The sequence below is a fragment of the Python bivittatus genome, unplaced genomic scaffold (genome assembly GCF_059951505.1).
Source record: "Python bivittatus isolate LINGU-HERP-01145 unplaced genomic scaffold, Pbiv_v1 ctg000610_np1212, whole genome shotgun sequence".
Lineage (NCBI taxonomy): Eukaryota > Metazoa > Chordata > Lepidosauria > Squamata > Pythonidae > Python > Python bivittatus.
Window position 1 is genome coordinate 39,879,276 of NW_028277088.1, and position 19,517 is coordinate 39,898,792.

Sequence of the window (19,517 nt, forward strand, 5' to 3'; positions counted from 1 at the left end):
CTGTGATTACAAGTCCACAGAGACTGTTTTAGTGCCTCTTTCCAAACTGAAGTAACATTCATTTTGATTTTGTTAATCACATTGTATTTCAATTTCTCTCTGAAACTTTCTCCAGGAGAATGGAAGTTCTCCTGTAACATCCCATACATAGACTCAAGAGAATATCTTTGCACTCTCAAGAATGCATAATCATTTATTTGGGCTTTTAAACTCCATTTTTATATTAATACAGTGGGAATGAGAAATCTGATGAAAGAGTGAAACTAGGTTGCATTTTTTGTAGCATTTCTGATGGAAGCACATCAAGATAAGAATTGTAAAAATCCCAGTGTTGCAAGGAGAAAAAAAATTGTGAGACTAGAGTTTTCAACCGTATATTCATAATACCAGTTTTGCTGGGAAGTCTTGCTACATCTTCCATGACAATCTAGGATAAGTTAGGTAACTTACCTTGATTATTTGCTTTGTTAGCCTCATATGTATTTGTGGCACTTCCCCTTTTACTTGGCTCATAATCCGCACTCCATCCACTTGCCATACAAATTTCTTGCTTAAGTGAAGTTTGGACAAAGATTTCCATTGTTTTGATCTAAGCTCTATGTAAAAATAAGGCAAACCAAGTAATTCACAAGGAGTTTCATTTCTTCAGGACAGGGTGGGCAAGTCTGAATCCAATCCATTCCAGTTTTGGGCTTCCACAGAACCTCTGTCTTTCTTTGAAGCTCCAGAATGCTGCTAAGAGCGGTAATGTGGCAGCTACACCAAAAAAAAAAAAAAAAAGTTAATAAAATTGCATAGTGAGAAATGACAGGAAGGGGGCAGTTGGATTCAAATCAGATTAATTCCTGCAATCAGGTCACCAAAAGGTTTTTTCCAGTCACGGCATGTTGATGATGAAGAGAACAAAGGGTTGAAAGAGATCCTTATTTTACATTCACTCCACATGGTTTAGCATCACTGTTGCTAGTCTGTTACCCTGAGTGACTGTGTCATCCCGTTTGATAAGTTAGATAATGAGGCAGAATGATTAATTTTCATTCTCTTCTTGTTTCTTTTAATAATTTAGCTTATTTTATTTTTAAAAATCAAAGAGGGGAGAAAAATGGAAACAATGTAAATCCATAAAAGAATATATCTTTTGAGCACTAAGACAACTACTCCTAGGTTACAGTTACTGTTACAGGTGGTCCTTGTTTAACGATCATTCGTTCAAGGACCATTCAAAATTACAACAGCACTGAAAAAATGGATTTACAACCCATGCCCAAAGATGCAGCACCCCTGCAGTCACATGATCAAAATTCGGGTGCTTGGCAGCCGGCCCGCACTTAAAATCGCAGGAGTGCTGCAAGTCCCCCTACCCGCCTATCTCCCCTACCAATCTATGCCCTTTTGGCCACCCTGCACAACAGCAGTTGTTGGTGGCAGTGCCAGGGCTAGGGCTGAAATAGAGGTCCAAGGCCTTCAGCAGTCTCAGCCAGTTGCCACCATCCCCAGTTCTTGATTTCAGACCCAGCGCCACCACTGCCACTAAGAAATGCTGCCTCATGCCCCACACCACTGGCCTTCACCGCCTTGCGCCATTCCCCAAGCCTCTCATTCCTTCCCTAAAACTGGTGTCCCCTCATCCCATTCCTTCCCAAAGCCACACGTCATGTAAGTTCAGCAAGCCATGCCTCTCGTTCCTTCCGTAAGCCATCACCCAATTCTTGCGAGACCCGGGAAGACCAGAAGGCTTCCAAAGGATCGCAAGAATGGGACGCCGGCTTCCAGAAGTTATGGGATACTTTGGGAAGGAATGGGGTGATGGGACACCAGCTTTAGGGAAGGAAGGAGAAGCATGGCTTGCAGAACGTATGGGACACGGGGCTTCAGGCAGGAATGGGACGACTAGATGCCAGCTTTAGGAAAGGAACAAGAAGCGTGGCTTGCAGAATTTACAGAATGTGTGGCTTCAAGAAGGAATGGGGCGATGGGACACAAGCTTTAGTGAAGGAATGAGAGGTGTGGCTTGCAGAAGTTATGGATATATGGCTTCAGGAAGGAGTGGGACAGCAGGACACCAGCTTTAGGGAAGGAACAAGAGGTGTGGCTTGCAGAAGTTATGGGATGGGTAGCTTCGGGAAGGAATGGGATGACAGGACACCAGATTTAGAGAAGGAAGGAGAGGTGTGGCTTGGGGAACAATGTGAGGTGGCGAAGGCCAGCAGTATGGGGTGTGAGGTAGTATTTCTCTGTGGCGGCAGCAGCGCTGGGACTGAAGTCAAAGCCTGGGGGTGGTGGCAGCTAGCTGAGATTTCTGAAGACCTTGGGCCTCTACTTCAGCCTCAGCTGTGGCACTGCCACCAACAAGTGCTTCTGTGGAGAGTGATCAAAAGGGCATAGATGGGGGGAGATAGGCGGGTGGGGGGAGTTGCAGCACCCCGGAAGTCATAAGCGTTGCTGGGGTGGCTGAGGCTTCCAGGGGCAGCTTTGCGCTGAACTGCAGCACCCCCAACTCATGTGTGGCCTGCACTGAGTCTCCCAGGGCCTCCCCCACTCCCCTGAGGCATCCCTGCATTCCTTACCTGGGACTCCATCCACTTAATGACCCATGATTCTCGCTTAACAATGGCAGCTGGGAGTGCTGGGATTGTAGTCACTAAGCAAAGTGGTCATGTGATAATTTGCTTAACAACCAGGTCACTTAGCGATCTAAATTAAGGTCCAATTGTGGTAATTAAGTGAGGACTACTGTATATGATACTCCAAAAATATTAACTTTAATTCTTTAAATAATGATGATGAGAAGAAATAATAACAACAACAACAATAATGCAAGGACACCTGCATATGCAGTCCACATTTCTAAATAGGCTTCCAGATGGGAATCATGGTGGTTAAATGCTAACTCAAATTTAGAAAGAGAATTGAACACCACAACTGAAAATGCCCTATTGGAGAACATGCCTCTTGGTATCTCCTTTAATTGAAGTTGGGAAAGCCAGATAAGTTATGTAAAGCTGGCCAGATGTTTCCATAGTTTTAAAAAAAAGGAATAGAACATTTTTACCCAAATATCCTAGGCTACATTATAACTAAAGTAATGCAAGAATAGAACATTTATCCGTGAGAATTTTATCACCATTAGCTCTTTTTTTATTTGTAATAATTTCTATTCCCTTCTATCAGTTTGAATCAAAACAAATCAACAAAAATGAAATATATTTCTCTGTACCTCAGTAGGTTTTGTGGGATATTTATCTAAGTGGCTGAATTATTTCTAAATATATTGCTACGTATTCATGCAAATGCAAATAGTGATGACTAAATCACTGTTTAGAAGTATAAAACAGTGATAACTAAATAACTGCCAGAAATAACCTCAGTTTCATGTATTTGTGGCAATAGTGCAATGATAGTTACAGTGTAGGTTAATCTAGCAGAAAGCTACATTTTCCTTCAGAATTTGATCTATGAAACACATAGCAACAGCTGCTATCTAATACAGTAATATCCGACTCAGAAAATGATAAATGCTCAACTAGCTTCAGCTAATCAACAAATGTTCATTCAGTCTCTCAGTATCTCTCAGTAAACAGAAAAGGATCTTGAAAAGTTAGCACCCAACCTTCCCCCCCCACCCAGAGGGAAACACAGTTATAACCATCTTAACCATCAGCTAATGCGAAGCTAACATCCCTGCAAAAATTACCCGCCCAGCCCCTGGTTTGCAGTGCAACTGCTTGAGATCCAAGTGACTAGCAAAAGGTCACCCTTCTAACCTGTATTGTGGCTGGGTGGTTTGCATCCACCAGAAATCTTTGTTTTACTGACTTCCTCTCCTGCCATGACATCATAATGATTCAGGAAACATGGACTGCTGACGAACTGCTATTTAATGGATTTCATTCATTTTCAATTGGGGCAGAACCAGGGGTAAAGCACAGACGAAAGAAAGGGGGCCTGGGGATCCTAGTTTCCACTAGTCTATGTGCCATATCCCTTCCCACATTCAAGTCGTATGGCATGGCAGTGTTAATCCAATTCAACCACTGTGTCCTGTTGATAATAAATGCTAATATGCCCTCAATGAGGCAGAAACCCAAGATCAGAGCCTTGTGGGCTGAAACCTATGCTTCTGAACTTTTACTGCTGAATCCGAATGCATTTGTAGTCCTCAGAGGAGATCTCAACACTAGATTGGGTCCAGTGACCACAATGCACAGCACATATGTCCCCCTCCCAACCCTGAAATTGATGGATTCCTCCTCACCTGTTGCTCAAAAGATCAGAAATCAAACTTTGCAGGCCTTTGCCTGGTTATAACAGCCTTCAAGCTAAACCTCCACATTCTAAATGGTACCCTTGAAAGTGACCACCCAGCTGAATTGACCTACCTGTCTGGCTCCAGAATGAGTGTTATTGACTATGTAATTCTCACTAAAGATCTCCTCCCTTATACCAAAACCCTAGAAGTTATGCCTAAATTTGACAGCAATCACTTCCCAATCCTGTTTCAGCTAAAAGTCTTCACTCAAGTGACACATACTGAGGACTGCTACCAACCCTTTCTAATGCCAGCAGAAACTTACTACTGAGCCAAGTAAGTTAGTCATCATTTGACTTATCAGATGATAAGTTAGTTTTAATTAAAGTTAGTTATCATTTATCATTTGATAAATAATAACTAAGCTACTGGCCTCAGATTGCCTACAGTGCCTTCAGTCTGCCCTGACATCAGCTGAGTCTCCTGATGCACTCTTGGAGAACTATGACACCCTTACCCAAGAGCTCCACCAGCATCTAGCCCTTAATAATATTTCACCCGTGAAGCAACAACAGTGCCACTCCAAGCTATGGTTTGATAAGGACTGTGTTAATGCCAAAAAAAACTCTTTCTACCACTTACCAGGCTTATGTATCTAATACCAAACCAACAGCTGCACCGGATCTCCTCCAGCAGAAGAGATACTACAAACAACTGCTGGCAGTTGTTCTTCAAGAAAAAGGAAGCCATGAAAAACAATTGAACATGACTCATTCAGGCAATCAATTCCAATGACAGCCTCATTCTGGTATACCACATCAAGCTCCCAAAGCGTTGGTCCATCCATGGTGGACTGTCACATCCCCCAACAGGGACCTGGGAGGCATACTTTCAGGAACTCTATGTGGACACCTCTGTTGAAAGTGGATGCCCTTGCCAAACTATTAAAAAATCTGCCAATGTGGGCACCAGTGACAGTGACAGAGACCATTATAAACAACCTGGACTTCTGGGTCCCCACTCTGACCTCACTCTTTTATTTATATATATACTGTGTGTGTGGGTGTAAATAAATAAATAAATAAATAAATAAATAAATAAATAAATAAAATTTTTTATTAAGTATTTTGATTATAATAGTAAAATGTAATGCAAACTAAATTTAAAGGAAGAAAAGAAAATAGAGAGAAGGAAGAAAAAGAAAAAAGAAAAAGAAGAATATAATAAAGAGAAAAGAAATATATAAAGAAGTAACTTGCAGCCCTCATCACAAGTATAAAGAAATTTAGTAACTCTTCACCCTCTCTAAAGTTATAAACATTTATCTCTTCATCCCGTATCCCATCTTTTCAGTCCTGGTGTCAGCAGTCCATAAAGGGTAGGCAGAAGTAACCACATATCTTATTTTAACCTTGATTAAATAAACCAACTTTACATTCCTTCCCTTTACTTCTAATAGTCTTAATCTGTAGCTTGTTTAAATAATGTCATAGAATTTAATTTCTCTTCATGTCTTCTCTGTCTCATTGCACAGAGTTCTTCAAAGCTTTAATAAGCCTCTTTTGTAAATCCAGTAGGAAAAAATTATCCAGGTCGCTCTCTTGATTTGTCATTTGTATTTCCCTTTTAAATTTTAAAACCTCAGCCAGTTTCTTTTGTAGATCCAGCGAAATATTCTTTTCTAAATCATTCTCTTGGCCTGTCAGTTGTAAATCCACTTCTGATACCATTTCTATCTTGTCAGATAAAATTTGTTCTACATCTGTCATTTCTGCAATAACATATTTTGGACATAGGCTGTACACAGAAGCAGACATAATTACTGACATTGTTGATATTGTGGCTACTATTTTTTTATTCTATTCTTCAAAAGTCTCCTTCACTATTTTTATTGTCATAATGTTTTGCACCATTTTACAGGATTGTGTATCTTTCCTCTATCTAAAATCTTTAGTCCTTTCTAATATCCAGTTGTCAGCCCTCCCAGGCAAACCAGATAGGAAAAATGATCAGATGAGCTACTTCTACTTTATTGTTAAGCTACATTAATAGAATCTTGCAAGTCTGAAAGTACAAATCTCCCGCCATCCCTATTTATTGCCTATCAGTTAGGGCGAGTCCTTTCTCAGTTTTTTCTCTGCCCGTTACTCAGTTGCAGGCTTCTCCCCATTTTATCTGATCTTTCCCTAGGCAGCATCTGTTCCCCACCATCTTTCAAGGACATTCTCACATTTTGTTACATCAGTTTTTGAAATTGTGAAATTATTTATCTATGTTATGTCTTGTAAAAACGAGAATAGGATCTATTTCCCACAAGAAGCTGTTTGTACTTTATAATTAATTCCAAAATCTTATTGTAAAAGTTTCAATATTCCAATTTTATCTGACCCTTAGTCCGTTTATAATTTTCTAAGATCAAAAATTTATTTAACTTTTTGCTGTTTATTTCTGATTCTTTAATTCTTAAGCTTATAATTAAAATTTTCTTTTGTTCAAGATGGAAAGCAGACTCACCTGGCGTTTTCAAACTTGTCATTCCGAAGGTCTCTAACAGCTTAGAAGTAGTTAATGAGCAATTTCCAAAAGTTATTAGAAAGTGAGGTTTGCAAACTTACTGTCCTTTAAAAGACTCCACTGTGGTTGTGAGCAAGATGGCTAATTCCATCTCCCAGTGCTCAAACCCACAGAAAACTGCTGTCCTGTGTCTCCTCATGGGAAGCAGCTGTCTGGAGCACATGTGGGCAATCTTGCACCCTCTCATTATCCAGAGAGGTTCCAAGGAACTGGTCTGCTCCCTGGTTCCTTGGTCTTTGCTGTGGTCATTGGCTCCGCTTTTGCAGAGCCATCTTCAGTTCACCATACCTCCCCCAGAAGTGCACTCTAGCCTCACTCTTTCCTTCATTGACACCTATGGCTGAGTCCCCAAGGATTGGGGGCTTGCGATCATTGTCCCTGTATATAAAAAAGGGAAAAAGGGTGATCCTGCTAATTTTAGACCAATTAGCCTCCTCAACCCAATCAACAAACTCTATGCAAGACACCTACAGTGAAAATTCCAGGACTGGCTTTTAGGAAGAGCCAGTCCACCATTGATCAGTGCCTAGTACTCCATCATCTCATTGAAAAATACTCCTCCTGCAACACAACCTCCCTTTATGTGCCATGGGGGGCTCAGAGTCAGAGTCAGAAGATGAAGAAGGGCAGCCAGTTCCTGAAGTGGCCTTGGAGGACAAGCAGTCAGCTCTGGGGTCACCAGGCAAACAGCCACCTGAGCAGGCAGAGGGGGTGGTGCTGGCCAGCGATCAGCAGGGACAGCTGCCACTATTCATCAAAGATGAGGACTCAGAATTGCACCCCCTCCCAATGCAAGAGCACAGACAGCAGAAAGAAGAGCAGAACAGAGGAAGTCAGCGAGGTTACTCGCAAGGAAGCAGCCTCGCCCTCCTAAATGAGTCCCACTAGGGCTGCTCTTATTTAAGAAGAGCTATGAGCTCGAGACTGGTGTTGGAAACAACTGTTCCTTGACTCAGACTCTCTGTGCCTTGCCTTTTTGACTCTGAACCCAGACCGGCTGATGACCTCACTAACACGTTAGACCCCTGGCTTTGCCTGATCATCCTTGTACCTGCACCTTGGACTTTGAACTTTTTTTTAGGCAAGTTTGCTGGACTTGTGAGAACTTGGTTGCTTTTGTGTGCGTGAGTTTGCACATAACTTTTCATTGCTGCTTGCTATAAGTAAAAAATTGCAACTACCTCTTGTGTATTTGTGTGTGCCTGGCCTGAGACAGGATATTATGCCACTTTCATAGACTTCAAAGCAGCATTTGATTCCATATCCTAAGCTAAATTGTGGGAAAAACTGGAGGCCTTCTTGATTGACTGACATCTACTTCATTTAATATGTATGCTACATGAAGGGACCTCACTCAAAGTAAGATGTAACAACCAGGGCCATCTCACCAGTGCCAATAAAAACGAGAAAGGCGTCAAGCAAGGCTGCATATTGGCCCCACTCTTATTCAATTTCTGTATCAGCTCCATAGTGGGCCATCTCCACAACACGAACTTTCACTCCCCAAAACTTGCTGGATCACACATCTCTATTCTGCTCTATGCAGATAATGCAGCAATACTTTCAAGAACACCTATTGGCCTTAAAAGAGTACTGAGAGCACTAACACAAAACTGCAAGGAAGACCATCTAGAACTCAATTATCAGAAACATGAAATCATGGCATTTGCCAAAAAGCCCAAGAGCCACTCCTGGAGCATAGATGGCCACAAGATTGAGCAGATCTCCTTTTTCAAATATCCTTCATTCTGCCAGCGGTAGGAAATCCCACAGGAAGTACGTTGTTGAAAATGCACAGAAGAGCTCAACTGCTATCCTTAAATGCCTTAAGACAAGAGGTGGCCACTATATATTTTTGGGCCCTTCTAGTGCTAGAGCTATGCCATCTTTGATACTGAATGGGGTTGCACTGCCCCAGACAGACCCTGTACGTAATTTGGGGGTCCTCCTGGACTCACGACTCCTGCTTGAAGAGAAGGTGGCAGTCGTGGCTAAGAGGGCCTTTGCACAGCTTCGTGTTGTGCACCAGTTGTGCCCATTCCTAGATCAGAGGGACATAATCACTGTCACTCATGCCCTGGTCACCTCCTGTTTGGGTTTCTGTAATGGGCTCTACATGGGGCTGCCCTTGAAGAGTATCTGGAAGCTTCAGTTGGTGCAGAATGCAGCAGCACAGACAGTTATGTGTGCCCCAGGGTGGTACATGTTACACCTCTGCTTCACGAGCTGCACTGGTTGCCAGTTTGCTTCCAGGTCCAATTCAAAGTGCTGGTTTTGACCTTTAAAGCCCTTCATGGCATGGGGCCGGGTTACCTGAGGGACCGCCTCTCCCCGATTACATCTGCCCATCCCATCAGATCTGGCAGAGAAGGCATGCTGCGAGTCCCATCTGCCAGAGAATTATATTTGGCAGCTCCCAGGAGGCAGGCCTTCTCTGCTGTGGCTCCCGCCTTGTGGAATCTTCTCCCCCTGGAAGTGAGATTAGCTCCATCCCTCTTAACATTCCATAAGTCTCTCAAGACTTGGCTATGTGATCAGGCCTGGGGCTCCAAGGGGTCCGGGGAGATTTTACTATGGCTCCCTTATTAATTTTATCGCCTCCTGTTTTGTGTGTTTTTTACAGTTTTTTACGTGTAATTGTTTTTATGTATTTATTTTTTAATTGTTGTATGCCGTTCAGAGTCACCTTGTGTGAGATGGGTGGCTATATAAATATAAGTAAATAAATATACCTACAGCACTCAAATTATTTGAAGCCAAGCCAATAGCACAACTTCTTTATGGTGCCCAGCTGGGCCCCTTCTCCAATTCTGCACCATTAGAACTTGTACTATCCAAATTTCTAAGATCAGCCCTTCAAGTCCCAAATTGTGTCTCTAATGCTACCCAGTGACTAGGCTTCATGAATGTGGACGCTAGAGTGTGGTAATCATACTCACCTATTAGCTCAGACTATCCTTTTTTCCCCCTTGGCCTTGCCCCATTAATTGTGAGTGATGATTTTCAATCCACATGGAAATGGGCAGTGGCAACTAAAATCACATCCCTTGGCTTCTCTCCAGGCCTTCTATTCAGCATGGGATATGATCAGGCCAAAGCACTCATTAAACAGCATGTAGCAGACACAGAGCACCAACTGGATCTAGCCAAGACCCTAACCTTTAATGCCAGTGAACTCAACAGGTACTCTGCCTCCTCTATAGCATACCTAACTAAATTTAAAGTCCCTAAACACCGGAGGGCCTTTACTCTAGCACAGTGTCATGCCCTCTGCTTAGCTGTCTTTGAAGGCCCATACAGGAAGATTCCTTACCTGGAGAGACAATGCCCCTGTGATTCTGAAGACCCAGAAACAACAGAACATGTGCTTCTCCAGCACCTGTACTACAGAGACATTTGTACTAGCCTCATCTCACCATTACCATTATAAGTACCCAGGGCACAAAGGACAATTCTACACCTTCCTGCTGCTTTCAGATACCAACCCTGCTACAATATACAAGGTTGCCAGGTTCTGTGCAGCTGAGCTCAAAATTCCTTGGATGATGACCTGTGCCATAAACTAGACTTAATGAGCACCTAGTTCACCACATTAGAGTGCTCTGTAATTTGATAGACATAGTCTTCTACGTACTAACCTTTTATGCTTCCCTACACCCATCTAATGCTCCTACCCCTTCTTTTAGATTTAGATTTAGATTCTTTTAGATTTAGATTTAGATTTTAGATTTTAGATTTAGATTTACATATACTTTCTGTATTAATATCTTCTAGTTTTTCATTTTTTTTAGACTCTGATGTATCTTCTGTGCTTTTTAATTGACTACTCCACCCTCTTTATGCTGGTCTATGACCATAATAAAGATTTGATTTGATTTGATTTGATTTGATTTGATGTTAGCATCCCTGCCTATAGCCCCCAGTTTGTTCCCCTCAAAAACCTTAAACCCTTCCCTGAATCGCGGCATTTTTCTCATGTTCTATGAGATTTAAGACCCAAAAAGGCATAATTTTACTCCTTTAAATACTCTAATTCCCAAATAATTTTTATATAGTCTGAAAAATTTCAGCCCTGCCCATTCCAGTGTCCAGCCACATCCCCTGTGCCAAGCAAATGCTAAAGAAAAACAGATCCAATAGCATTTTTAGCACTTTTTTGTTTCATAATGAATTCCTGTGTTCATGTTAGGCCTAGCCCAAGGAACTCCAAGAGACAGTGCAAATTCAGTCCAGTTATGTTTATTAGCTACAACCTCTAGCAAGAATCTTCCCAGACTGAAACCCCAGATCCCAAAGTCAGCCAGCCACAACAGTGTGAATTACTCAGGGAGGTGCCAGTCTCATCCTCTTGTTCCTCCCACACTCTTCTGGGAAGCTAAGAAAATGTTTATCTCTCTGAGCCTGGCCTTCATAATTCCATTTCATCACAATTCATCACATATTACACACATTTGTTTTTGTTTCTTATTTACTTATTTCTTTTCATGGTTTAGAATATTTTCTCCCTCTTACTTACTCTGATTTAGCTTTCTTTTTCAAATTGTTATATTGTCATTGGGAACTTTTCTGTGGGGAAAAAATGTTTATGTTTTAACTGAGAACATAATACCAAAATTTTATAAGTGAAATACAGGTAGTCTTCCTTTAGCGACCACAATTGGGATCGGCAACTCTGTCGCTAAGCAAAGCAGTTGCTAAGTGGGAAATCATGTGACCATGACTGTGCTTTCTGGCTCGAAACTGACAAAACTAATCAGTTTTACATCATTGGCTTTTGTTTGCCTCCTAACTACTCCCCCGCCCTTTGGAATGCACACCTAAGCACTGGGATAATTAGTAAGAAGGGAATTAATGTTTGTATTTACATTCACTGGAGAGGAAGGGATTATAAGAGAATAAGCAGGCACATCCTGCCACAATGAGGAATACACATCCAAAGCAACGTGCTTGCACTGGCAGCTGTGAGCACAATATGCAAACAGCCCAGTGTATTCCCCATTGTGTACCTGCTTACTCTCTTGTAATCCCTTCCTCTCCAATCTCTCTGCTCTGTGAGGGGGGCAAAACGGGTTGGACACAGGAGATATTGCCTACAGAAATGACTTGCTTCCCCCCTCCATAATGGCGATCACATGACCGAGGGACAGCACCATCATAATTTTGAACAGTCACTGAACAGGGCACTCAGTAAGCAAGGACTACCTGTACTCAGTACAGGTACTTTCCATGTAAATATTTTCCCTGCCTATATGCTATGTAGATAGATATAGGTATAAATATAGATCTATGAAACATATTCTGAGCTGTAGTTCCCTACTCAGAGTAGACTTGTTGATTCCCAGAAGATGCTCTGCACTGTGACTCTTCAATCCCTTGTCATTAGCCCTGACAACTGAGTGGGATTTGAAGTTTCAAAGATCTGGCGGCCACTATATCCACTTCCTGAAAGAAAATGAATTAACTAAATATGTATGAGATTGCAGGTAGAATCAGCAAAAGCTAGGCTTTAATACATAGGACATTAATTGAATTATTCATTTTATGAATATCTGGTGCCAGATATTCATCCACCCTGGGGCATATAATCATACCTGCTAAAGTAGCGTTCCCCAAGTTGGAACTTAACACATGTTTTGGGGCTACAGATTCCAAAATTGTCTACCATCTTGGCATGGCACTTCCCAGGTTGGAGAAGGCTATACTAAAGCAGCCCAAGATGTTCTGTTATGAATTTCTGCAAGAGTAATATCTGGTTCTCTCTTCACCTAGTAACTTCTACTTGATAACTGTGAGAGGACAGATATTCAGTAATAATGATTGCCTTTACTTATTTATTTTTCTTCCTCAGAATGGAATCTACTGAAAAATGTGAAGTTGTAATTCAACATTTTAATGGAAAATACCTGAAAACGCCCCCTGGTGTGCCAGGTAAGTATTATCTTCCACTGTTAAATTAAATTAAATTAAATTAAATTAAATTAAATTAAATTAAATGTCAATGAAAGGAGGAAATTCTGGAGCTATAAGCCCCTTAAGAATACACTTCTATTTCCATACTATAGTTAGCAGTCATTGCTTGTTTAATAAGAAGTATCCGTGACTCAGTGGAAATTTTGTCAGATATCTGTTTAGTTTAGCAGTTTGCATACAATTCCTTTCTGTTCCCCAGGTAAAGTATTGCTGATTCAAATATTTAATACTAATATGAATTTTATGAACTTACGTATATTATGCATGTAGTTTGTGTATGTTAATCAGTGAAGATTAGTGGTTATATAGAACAAATATCTGTGTGGTTGCTGAATTTCAAGGCATTTTCAAAATACTGGGGGGGGGGATTACCTTTCATTTTAAAGATTAAAACACCAGAAACTGGACTAACTTTTTATATAATTCATAAGTCCAAACACCTGAATATTTTAATGCAATTGTAATTAATAGTGAAATACAAAAAAGATAAGTAATGATTATTCAGTGAAAAAATAAAACTTATTTTCTTATAAGTAATTATAACTAATATATAGATCTTTTTTCTTTTTTTCTCTTAATTAGTTTTCTTTTTGCTTTTTGTCACTTTTAAGTCAAAACACTTGAACAGCATTAGCTGATTCTAGTTTATTGTGATCCAGAGACTTACCTCTGTGAAAGTACTTAGTTTAGTTTTGATCTAACACATGGTCTTTTAAAATTTGATTTAATATGCAGAAAAAAGTGGGGAGGGAAGACACAAGAAAAACATAAAGGAAAGAGAAAAAGGACAAAGAACATAAATATATACAAGTAGTCCCCGGGTTAAGAACGCCCGGGTTACAGACGACCCATTGTTAAGAAGGAGCCTATTATAGCAAAATTTGAGTTAAATACACAGTGGTTTGAGTTCATTGCACAATACTACTTATACAGTAATGTACAACAATACTGTTCTGGTTTATATACAAATACAACTTAAAGATAGATCTTGGGAACGACTCTTGGTCTTAAACTGGAGACTACCTGTGCATAAAATGGCAGCTCAGGTTTTAAACACAGTGTTAAAACTTGACCAGATGGAATAATAGCGATCAGTCTTTCCATTACGTCAGTAGACAGCCAGTTCATAAGAGGAGAACAAACACATGTTATCAGATTTATGCTGGAAGGCAAAGATGGTGAGGTGTGTTCCTCTCTTTATTTCAGACCTGACTTGTTTTTCATATATTGTTATTCTCTTCCCATTTCTACTGATCCTATGCAGTTTTATGTCATACATCACTCCCAATTACCCCATACCCATTATAAATATATTAAGGAGCAAGTCAGATCCAAAGCAAAAAAGGAAATGGGAGAAGAGGAAAAGAAACAGTAAACTGATTTAATTCAGCCTATGGAACTTCATTGCATAAAAAGGCCACTGAACCTATTTCCCACTCAAGTTCTTCCGAGCCATCAGTGTAGTTACTTTCCTAGTATGCTGTGGTATGTTAGATTTTGTGTACATTGCTTTTTCATCTGCCACAATTTGACTACTCGCATTTGAAAATGTTTTTCTTAGTATGTTCTTGAAGTAGAAAATGGAATAAAAATGGTATTGTATAATCACACTAATGTATTTATCTGCAAGATGGAGGTAATATACAGCTACAAACAGCAGCCTTATATTATTGCCTCGCAAAAGTTGCATGTTAACTTCAACTAACAATTCCGGTTTTGTTGCATGAAATATGCAGTCCTTTGAGCCCAAAAAGGGTATCTCAAGGACTACATGAATTTTGGATTTTTACCCAAGCTGGAAAGGACACTCCAACCCAAAGTTTGAAAGTCTAATATTAAAAAGCAGGAAGATAAGAAAGATGGATCCACAGAATTCAAAGCAGGGGTGTCAACATCTGAAATATGGCAGGTGCGACATTGTGACAGAAGTCCCGCCCTTTGTACGTGAATATATATAAAATAGAGGCTTCGATCACAACACTGCACTTGCTGTCTTGCAGATTTTGACACACCCTGCCTGATATTCCCAATTCAAAGGTTCCTTTGATTCTTCCCAATGGGAATTTGAACTACCTCTGGAATTGGCATCCAATCATTGGAGCCATATGAATTTTTTTCTTTGTTGTTTGTGTGCTTAAGAATCACAGCTTTTCTGCCCTGTCAGCAAGAGGTAAGTAGGGCACTGGATGTCACAGAAATTTTGACATCAATCTTTACCACACATGTACATAGGATTGATGTCCCTGTCATTTACCTTGCTCATCCTAAGGCCAAAAATATACCTTTTCAACCCTGTTGCACAATTACATTGTCACTGAATGAGAAATAAAATTTAAGCTTTTCACCACCAATATGATGAGCAATATAAATGAGAAATCCTCACTTTATTATTGTACACAAAAATATGTGCTAAACAAATGGGGAATATTTGTATGTATAAAATGGTTATCCTGCTAATAACAATCTAAACTAAAGGTTTGAATCTGTATTAGATCAGTTTCAGTTCACTGCAGATTATTGAAAATAGAGTTCAGTTCCACTGGAAAAGCTTTTTTTCTGTTCCATGTGTAAATAGATAGACACATGGAAATTAGTTCACATATTATCCCAATAAAAAATTAACTACAGGAATAAAATTTTCTGTACAATATGTATTCTAAGAAACCATCAGAAGCCATGAATTTTGGATGTTTATTTCTTTCCATAAATACTAGGTTGCAGTGCAACTTGTCTGATGTGGATGCATTTGATAGAAACGTTGAGGATAGCTACGGCGACCATCCAGTCATCTCTAAGTAATGTCACATGTCATTCTGCAATAAGTATATGCAGTATAAGTCCACCAACTGATTATAAATGCAGCAATTTAAGCACATTTAACTGAAGGTTTGCATTTTATTTGGCAAATATTGCGGTTCATGTAGTAACAGATACTGCAAATTGTTTCCAAAGTTTAGAATGTATAATACTATATAACGTGTACAACGTATAATTTATATGATTTAATTCAGAGTTCGTATTCAGATGAAATCCTAGGGTGCCTAAACTGTAGCCTAAACAGATGGTTGTAGGCTCAGATGAAAATTGCATATGTATGTATATGCATCCAGACAGATTCACAAACACACACAAACATACTGTACGTACACATACACAGAATACCTAAAATTTCAGTATTCATGCTGTGGTTCGAAATTCAACATCCATGCTAATCGTTGTGCTTAGGAAAATCACACTTAAATTCAGGCTCCTGCAGCCTATAGGAAACTGGATTTAGGTGCCTTAATCTCCTATCTCAGAAGTAGCAGATCTAAAATGGAGAATAGCTGCTGCTGATCCTGTTGGATGGAAACTAAACCCTCATTTGAGTAGGGATAGATGAATCTGTCAGTTTCAGTTTCTCTCAGTTGCATTCTCCCAATCTTAAATTTGGTTTCTTCCATGGCTGTATCTGAGAGGTATTTTAAAACAGCTATCTGCATTTTGTGTTGTATGCATTTCTGTCATAAGCCCATGCTTGTATGGAATTTTGCCTAATACACATATTCTTAGAAGCAATTTCCCATAATACAAAGTAAATATATATGTTATTTTAGGCAATAGATACATTTTAATACATTTTCCCCCAACATATACTTTTTGTGCACATTTCTTAATTGGAGATCTATACTGCAAAATTAGTTGATTTGTTAATTATATTGAAGAATGCATGTTCTGTGGGAAAATATGTCTAATTTAAAATGTGATTTATTTATTTTTTTTGGTGCACTTTTAATGAAGAAAACAGTATAGAACAGACTTTACAAGTGAATGCATAGAAACAAACATAAACCAGAAATAGACATCTGCTATCTTGGACATCTCCAATTTGGAGATGGAAATGACAGGATACAATTACCAGTCTTTCTCATTTGATATGTCTTTCTGTCTCTCTCTAATGACTCAAATTATAATCTATATTCATTGATCTGAGAATTAGTCCCATTGAGCTTCTCTGACTGAATGTGGATTGGATTGTGGTATAAATAAACCAAAGCAGTGTGACAGTGGGTGAGTTCTATTTACTTCTACTATCTCATATAAAGCAGTGAACTCAGAGTGTTTGTGTTATATCTAAAACCTATTCAAAGCCACCTTGAACCTTCCTTCATCAGACCAACCTGAAATTCTGCTAAGTCTGGCTTCTGTGTCACGTGTTTGGGTGCATTTAATAATGAACCTAAGTTCTGAAGTAACACAAGTCTATTTCTCATTTGTTTATTTGCTTCTAGTAAAGGGAAGCAAACTGGCTGCATCTACCAGCAGAGTACTCATTCATGCCATGCTTATTAAACCTGGATTATCAGTCAGTTAGTACATGTATTTGCAAACATATAAGGATTTTTTAAAAATGAAGCCCTTGCTTTACTGACCAGGAAAATACATGAATCAAAGTGAGATTTAATTTCTTCATTTTAATTATATGGAATCTTTAGAACAGAGATATATTGACTCTGCTAGATTTCAGCTTCAGTGATTACAGGTTACATTGTTTACATATATCAACGTCATAAAAATCGAAGACTGTTTTAATTTCTCTAGTTGCCTTCTACATATGTCACTTTCATGTAAGTTTATCAGTGGAATGCTGTGTTCTCAAAATCATATGAAAATTCACTAATGGAATTCTCTGCAGGCTTGTAAGAGTCAATTGTAGATCTGTAAACATGATTGATTGGGCATTATCATCATTTCATTGGTTTGAATGGAGTGAGCATTTGAAGTAATTATCTAAACAGAGTGTTGTCAAAATACATTTTTGCATCAGTTTTACTGTACTGGAACTTATATTCTTTAAGAGTTCAAACACCAAAAGTTATATCTTGGGGACAAAGAAAAGCATAAATCGCTCTACTGGTACAATCAGTGGGTCCTTATTCCAAGATGATTGGGGAGAGAAAAGGTTAAGTAATAGTTTCTTGATATTCTTACAGATATAAACCCATAGCTTCTACTCTCAATTTATATGTCTCTGTAATAAACATGGATTTATTTCTCTCAGCAAAGATAGAAGCATTATGCTGAATCCACCTCTGGGCATTACTGATCTTCCTGCTTGGCAAGGTAAAGAGAATCAAGTTGGCCTGTGCATTTGAAACAGCACAATCATTGTCTGAAAATTATTCTCCTAGTATCTCAATAATTGGCATGAGAATGAAAATGGACTCTTCATAAAGAGGTATTACTGTAGCCTCTTTATGAATTTAAATTGGAAATTCTAAACTCTGAGGGCATGAGACAGTAGATCTTGGTGTTAAAATGTTAGCTGCAGTACTGACCAAAGGTCTGGGTATAAGAAAATTCCAGTCTCTCAGAGATTGATCCCAAGTGTTTTACACATTTCAGTTGAATTCTTAGCATAGTGTTAACTGAATCAAAAAGAATGATGCAAATATCATGTACTGGAAAATACCTTTCTTATTCTAGATTTTTTTGTTCAGGCACTTTTAATGAAAATATACATTTCCCAATAGTATATTTGATTTTTCTTCTCCTTTGACAAAGATGTTACAAAGTTGTTGCCTTGCTGGGTTTCTGTCATTTTCAACAATAGAAACTTAACAGAGAAGAGGCAGAATTTTCTCTTGGTACAATTATCATTAAAGATGTTAATAAAGTGCTATCATAAATAATACTAAATAGAAAATTGGCAGTGATTTTTAAAAACCACATGAAATTTATCTGTCATTAAACGTCCATTAAGAAAAGAAACTATTATGAAACTTCTATATTTTGTCATGTCCTCAATAAGCCTTTTTGTTGTTGGCTGTGAAAATGCATTTCATCCTGTTTGGGATATTTAATTCTGTTTAATTAGAGGTGCCTTTTCTTTTTTCTTTTTAAAGCATACTTTATTTGACGAATAAATATTGACATCTGATTGAGGAGATAATCAGAATGTAGAAGTTAGAATGGTTTAATTTATATTCTTAGAAAGTACAGTGCTAAAAAGTATGGCTGTGCTAATATTTTGAAAGTGGTTTAAATGATGAGTGATCAACCATGGTTTAAATCATGAGTTATTCACCAGTCAGAAAGATTCAGTAATTATTTCTAGTAAGAATCACAGGTACCACATTGCCTCCTCCTGATCTACTTTATTTTCTGTTGTGAAAGTACATCCTTCACATTCCCAGCATATTTAATACTTTGATATGTATGAATCAGCCAATATCCAATTCAGATTCAAAATTATTGTGATTTAAGTTGAGTTGAGATTCAGAGGAAGTTTGATTTCTTCAGCTATAAAAGATTTGACCATAGACTGTGATAGGAAATCAGATTACCTGCAGCTGCTTTGTTATTGTCCGGATGGGAAGAAAATAGCAGGGTTGGTAAACATTAAGGAAGACATTATCCTTGCAATTTTTCAGCTTCAGTTTTTTGTTTTAAGGGCTCATTACAATTTTTCAAAACATTTCCCATGGACAACTTCAAAGGCAGAGATAGCAGGGATGAGAAAGTGGTCTCCTCATTGTTTGGCAGAGCCTATGCAGAAGTTGTTCTGAGATAATGCAGAAAATGTACTGTTCCAGTTTTAAACAAATTTTGTTTTAAATACTGTTTTTAACAAGTAAGCCCATCACACCACTCAGATCTGCCCCTCAGTTTTCTTCATACATGGAAGGAAAGTTACAATCTGTCAGATTCTGCCAAGCCAAAAAGTACATTGAATCTCCCAATA

At 38.9% G+C, this 19,517-nt stretch overlaps 1 protein-coding gene across 4 annotated transcripts in view; it reads left to right on the forward strand.

Annotated features, from left to right (window-relative positions):
* The window catches only part of RBMS3 (RNA binding motif single stranded interacting protein 3), a 609,805-nt gene that overhangs the window by 441,025 nt on the left and 149,263 nt on the right, over positions 1-19,517 (forward strand). For all 4 annotated transcript variants that reach the window (XM_088150839.1, XM_088150837.1, XM_088150836.1 and 1 more), the window contains one exon: positions 12,672-12,751. In XM_088150839.1, coding sequence (XP_088006965.1) covers positions 12,672-12,751 — 80 coding nt within the window. The remainder of the gene's footprint in view (positions 1-12,671; positions 12,752-19,517) is intronic.